The 5,657-nt window shown below is 31.4% G+C and overlaps 1 protein-coding gene across 1 annotated transcript; it reads left to right on the top strand.

Moving 5' to 3' along the window:
- The first annotated feature begins 237 nt into the window (after positions 1–237).
- On the top strand, positions 238–672 carry LOC114385901 (serine/threonine/tyrosine-protein kinase HT1-like). The gene has a single exon (XM_028345938.1). It carries the CDS (start codon positions 238–240, stop codon positions 670–672), a length of 435 nt encoding a protein of 144 aa, XP_028201739.1.
- The last annotated feature ends 4,985 nt before the right edge of the window (positions 673–5,657 follow it).

Raw genomic sequence — 5,657 nt, 5'->3', positions numbered from 1 at the left:
AAGTTATGTTATTAGTTGTTATTACAAGTACGTTGTGCTAGAAATTTGTTGTGTTACATTAGAGTTGTGATCATTCAGTTTGTGAGATTGTATTTTTTTGCTTTTGCTTAAAGTTTTCCTTTTCAGGTACTTTTGATGTTGTGGTGGTGAACCTATACCCATTTTACAATAAAGTCACATCAGCTGGTTATTACAACATGTAAAAAACAGCACGTGTACTGTATCGTAACAGAATACATGTCACAAGGGACTCTGAGGATGTATTTAAACAAGAAAGAGCCGTACTCACTCTCAATGGAAACAATACTAAGGTTAGCTCTAGATATATCAAGGGGCATGGAGTACCTTCATTCACAAGGTGTGATTCACAGAGACCTTAAGTCAAGTAATTTTCTTCTCGATGATGACATGAGGGTTAAGGTGGCAGATTTTGGTACATCTTTTCTTGAAACGCGATGCCAGAAAAGCAAAGGGAACTCTGGAACATATCATTGGATGGCACCGGAGATGGTTAAGGAAAAACCTTATACTCGCAAAGTTGACGTGTACAATTTTGGTATTGTGCTTTGGGAGCTCACAACTGCTCTACTTCCCTTCCAAGGAATGACACCAGTGCAAGCTGCTTTTGCTGTGGCTGAGAAGGTAGCATGGCTATGCTTGAACTCTAAATGATGCCTTCTTTATTTTGTTAATTTCTTTTAGTTAAATGATTGCATCACTTCTCTGTTTGGCAATTCTGATAGTTTTATTGATTGAATGTTTTTTCTGTAATCCCTTTTAGACTTATTCTTGTCTGCTCTACAAAATTCCTTCATGGTACACTAACGCCTTGGTTGGCCTAATGGTAAACTAACTAGTCTAATTTGACACATGACAGAGTTTTTGGGCTTCGGGATGTGCATGGTTGGGTTTCACAAAACCAAATCAGATCCTATTTGAAACCAAACTGGATTTAAAATCAAATTTTAATTTAAAATAGGTTTTAAAACTAGTTTTTGAGTCAGAATTTATTTCAGAATTGGTTTAAAATTGGTTGTAAAATGAATTTTATAAAAAAATAATTCAAAATTGAAATCAGATGTGGCATTGTCTAAAAGATGATTGGTTCAGCAAGTTCTTTTGGTCAGTATTATACTTAATGATTGGACATACAAGTTCTTTTTAATCAGAATTATACTCAACAATATGGGAATTTTTGCCTTGAAAGAGTTTGACTGCTAAATAAGGATGAAGGAAATTGTCCTTTACACATTATTTGTTCCCCCTAATGGGATTACAAAGAAATGTGATATCTTTGACATTTTATTTTTATATGCATCTGGTGTGACTAGATGCAAAAAGGATCAAAACAAAGTAGCTATGGGGGTTGTCCCTTTTCGTATTAAAAGAAATAGTAGCTATAGTTACTCTAGTAACAGAAGTGTCTATGAATATGCATATCCAAACAGGAAGTTTGACCTGGATCTCTCCCATTACCCAATCTTTTAAGACCTTATACCACAAGCCACAACAACAAATACATGTACAACAAAAACTATTTTCAAAACTTTTATCAATCCTCTAATTGACTTCTTAGAGAATCATCTCTAAGGCAGAGCTAATTAGAGAATCCTTATCATCTAGGTGTTGATCCCTCATCTAGGTGCATCCACTATTCATGAGGCTTATGAGTATCTTTTGCCATTTTACCCATTCACTTCCATTTTAGTAGTATATGTGACTGAATGGATCAATACCACAGTTTCAGTGCCAAAATATCTTTATTTAGGGAGTTCTGCTTTGCAGAGAATTATAATCTGCATCTCTTTCTAAGGAAGAGGTGAGGACAAAACATTTCAGTGTCACTCCTAAAGGCAAAAGACACAACATGGAGTAACTTCCATTTTAGTAGTATATGTGACTGAATGGAGTAACTACTAATTATATATTGTAACTACAAATAGTTTTTCTCATGGTAATTTCAGTGTCACTATCAGTTTATCATGGTTTACTTGGCCCTAGCACTTCCTTATATAATACAATCTTTCTTCAGACAAAGCAAACTACGTACCTCAGCTCAGAATACATATAGCATAAAATGTATGTCCACTAATCTTTATTTCCATACAAAGATAGTTATCAGTAGTCACTAGTCAATGTAATTAAACTACACAAACATAACTAATAAATGACTCTACTTGTTCATGTTGCATCTCACCTGTTGTATGAGGTTTAAAACCTAACATCATGGTAGCAATCCCTAAATTCCAATAATGGAAATCTTGAATTACTTGAACTATGTGAGGTAGGTATTGGGTTACATGTGCAGAAGCAAAACCTAACATGAGCAATGATCATGGACTATTTTAATCAAGACTCTTCAACTTTTTGTTGAAAAGTGTAATAGTCGGTGCATGTGTCTTATAGTCCAAATAATGGGAAGCACTGATGCATAGGCCTTTGGATGCATGTTTTCCCTCCCTAGTCCCAACAAGCATCCCTTAATGTCGCTTAACTTGATAAAAAAAATGTATGATGCTAACATAGTAACATTTGTGACATTTTGGTGCACATATTTGTCAAAAGTAGTCCTTGGACTATGGATAATAATTTGTTTCATCTAAATCCTATCATTTTGATTTTTTATCAAAAAATGTTAATTATTAGTTTATTAATTTTTTATTAACAAGAAAAATTGAATTCATGACTTTTTTTCTTTTTCTTTTTTTCTTAACTACTCAATCTATCTATATCTCTTATCTCTTATCATATTGATCATTAAACATATTAATTCACACATACCACGTAGGATACTAATGTTAGAAACAAATTCCAGTTTTGGAGACTTTTATAGGATTTTCTTTAATTGAGAGACAAGTGTGATAACATCCAATAACTTTGAGGGCAGAAGTAATTGTTAACTCTAAAAATAAACCCTGGGATTTGCTGAACTCCTTACACTACTTGAAATCTTTGTGTACTTTGTAATACTTTTTAGGTCATAAGCATGCATAATGAAAAGGCTTAATGTTGTCATAAGTAAGTAATTTAATTTAAAAACTGATAGAATTATTGAAAGTCTTAAATAACCGATGTAAAAACCTTATTTTCTAGTAGTGCAACTATTTGAAGTACTGAATATTTATTATTTTAATTTGGCATTGCAGTTGAACTTGAATGGGGCTGGAGTTTCAGCTCCCACTTCAGCCTTCTTAGGAATAGCTTGAAGAAGGTTATTGCCTTAAGGGTCCCCAACACCAAGATCTCCTACGAGTACATTAGCACTAGACTTTGCCAGTACGTAATCACTAGTCACATATTTAAATATTTATTATCAGTTTGTATAAACTTAAAATAAGTCATTTTAAAAAATAAAGATTACTTCTGCCACTATGAACACATATATGTTATCTCAATTCCTCTTATTAATTAGTACCACTAGTAATTGAGTCATTTCAGCATTAGTGTCATCATTGATTAATTAACATTAATTAAAGTGAAAATTAGATGGATATATATATATATATATATATATATATATATATATATATATATATATATATATATATATATATATATATATATATATATATATATATAATATGATACTAAGTGATTATGTATGCTGCAAATGAGTTTTCCTCGTGCTAGAGCATCAGGTTCATGTAGCTAAATGTAAAGAAATTGTCACTTTTTATTTTATTTTGGCAAGCTTAAATGTTGATCGAGTTTAAATTTAATGTTTGTCTTTATTTAGTTGGGTACAAAATTTTATATTAGAATAACATTAATATATTTTTTATTAGTTATGGTTGGTTCATTGTAAAAACAAATAAAATATTTTAAAAGTTTGCAAAAGAATAACATCGGTTGGCCTAAAACCGATGTAGAAAGCACATTCAACATCGATTTTTTCAAAAACCGATATTGTAAATGCACTTTCTACATCGGTTTTGGCCAAAATCGATGTCATAATCACATTCAACATCGGTTTTTCAAAAAACTGATGTTGAATATGACTTTCAACATTGGTTTTTACAGAATCAATGTAGAAAATATTTCAGAATATACATTTCAACATCGATTTTCTAAAAATCGATGTTATTTTTTACAATACAACATTGGTTTTTTAAGAAAATCGATGTTGTAAGTGCACTACAACATCGGTTTTTAACAAAATTGATATTAGTTTTTACATAATTTACATTTTTTTAGTTTGTTTCATATAATACGACATTGGTTTTCTTGAAAACTGATGTCATATAGTATATTTTAACATCGGTTTTTATAACCGATGTTAACGTTCATACTTTTAACGTCAGTAATTTCAACATTGGTTCAAAATTAATGTTAAATTTCCAAAATAACCGATGTTAAAAATGTTTTTTCTAGTAGTGAATGCACGAGCATGTCTTCACCAAGTTCTAACTTAAGTGCTTTTAGTTTAGATGTCAGGTTAGACATATTTCCATTATGTACTCCCTTATATTACTTGTGCCCTTATACTTCATGGAGATGAGTTTAGCCAAAAAGGTTACTCGTCTTCGCCTTCTCATTTTTGGCAAAGTACTGTTCAATTTCATCAATAAATTTCTTTGCATTTTCACCCTCAGAAATAGAGCTCTGAAACGCTTCTGGAATAAAGTGTTTCATGATTATAATGCTCATTCGATTGGAACGATCCCATTTCTCAATTTTTACCTCATTGCAGGCTTCTGGAGTGGAAGTGGGTCGTTCTGTTCTCAGTGCCAAATCCAAATCCATACAGCTGAGAACAATTTCTATGACTTCCTTCCGGACCTAAAAATTTCTCCCATTTAGCATAGGAATATTGTTCACTTGAGCAGATAAATTTTCCGCACTAGCAACAGAAACTGAATAATAATAAAAATAAAAACAATTGCATGCTCACAAATAAGTCAATAAGTTATATTGAATATATATATACAAGACATGTGCAAAATAGTTTACATAACAAACCCATCACAAGATACCCAACATAACATTAATTCATAGTCTTTGGACAGAGAAATTAATTTGTAATTGGTACTCTCAACGCAATGATCAAATATTGACAATAAATTCTGTCAAATCGTAGTCTTTCTTTGGACCGACAATGATTCACATGAAAATACCTTATAATTGTCACACATTTATCATCACAAGTACAAAATTATTTGGCCAAATTGTGTCTTCTTTTGGGCTGAGCACAATTCGCATAAATAATTTTATACTAATATCTATGCAATTTTAATTAAATTAATTTACACTATAGAGATTGCTTTGACAATATATTGTTTCAATCAACTTAATCAAAATTACCCGACATAAGAAAGGAATAATTCTGAGGGTTTGTAATTTCTGAATTTACACCAAAACATAATGGGAATCACCAATTAATACACATAATTCACAAATAAAAACAAGGAAAACAAAAAAAATGCAAAAACCAAATTGCATTTAACGATACGCAACATGAGTTTTTCTTATGATGATATAATAAAGCCAAAGATTATGTATCACATGTATATCATGTCATGGCATGCATAAGGAAACAAAACCAACAGCCATAAAATACAAACAAACACGTGAACGAGAAACAAAAAAAGGATGACTATTTGGGAGCGAGAAAAAAAATAGTTTTTCTCACGGAATCCGAACGCAAAACATGAACGCGC

This window comes from Glycine soja, chromosome 15, assembly GCF_004193775.1.
Source record: "Glycine soja cultivar W05 chromosome 15, ASM419377v2, whole genome shotgun sequence".
Taxonomy (NCBI): domain Eukaryota; kingdom Viridiplantae; phylum Streptophyta; class Magnoliopsida; order Fabales; family Fabaceae; genus Glycine; species Glycine soja.
Note: the sequence above shows the minus strand (reverse complement) of the source record. Positions and strands in the feature narration are given on the sequence as shown.

Coding starts and splice junctions, on each gene's coding strand:
- LOC114385901 (XM_028345938.1), top strand. CDS start 238: ATGTCACAAGGGACTCTGAGGATGTATTTAAACAAGAAAGAGCCGTAC.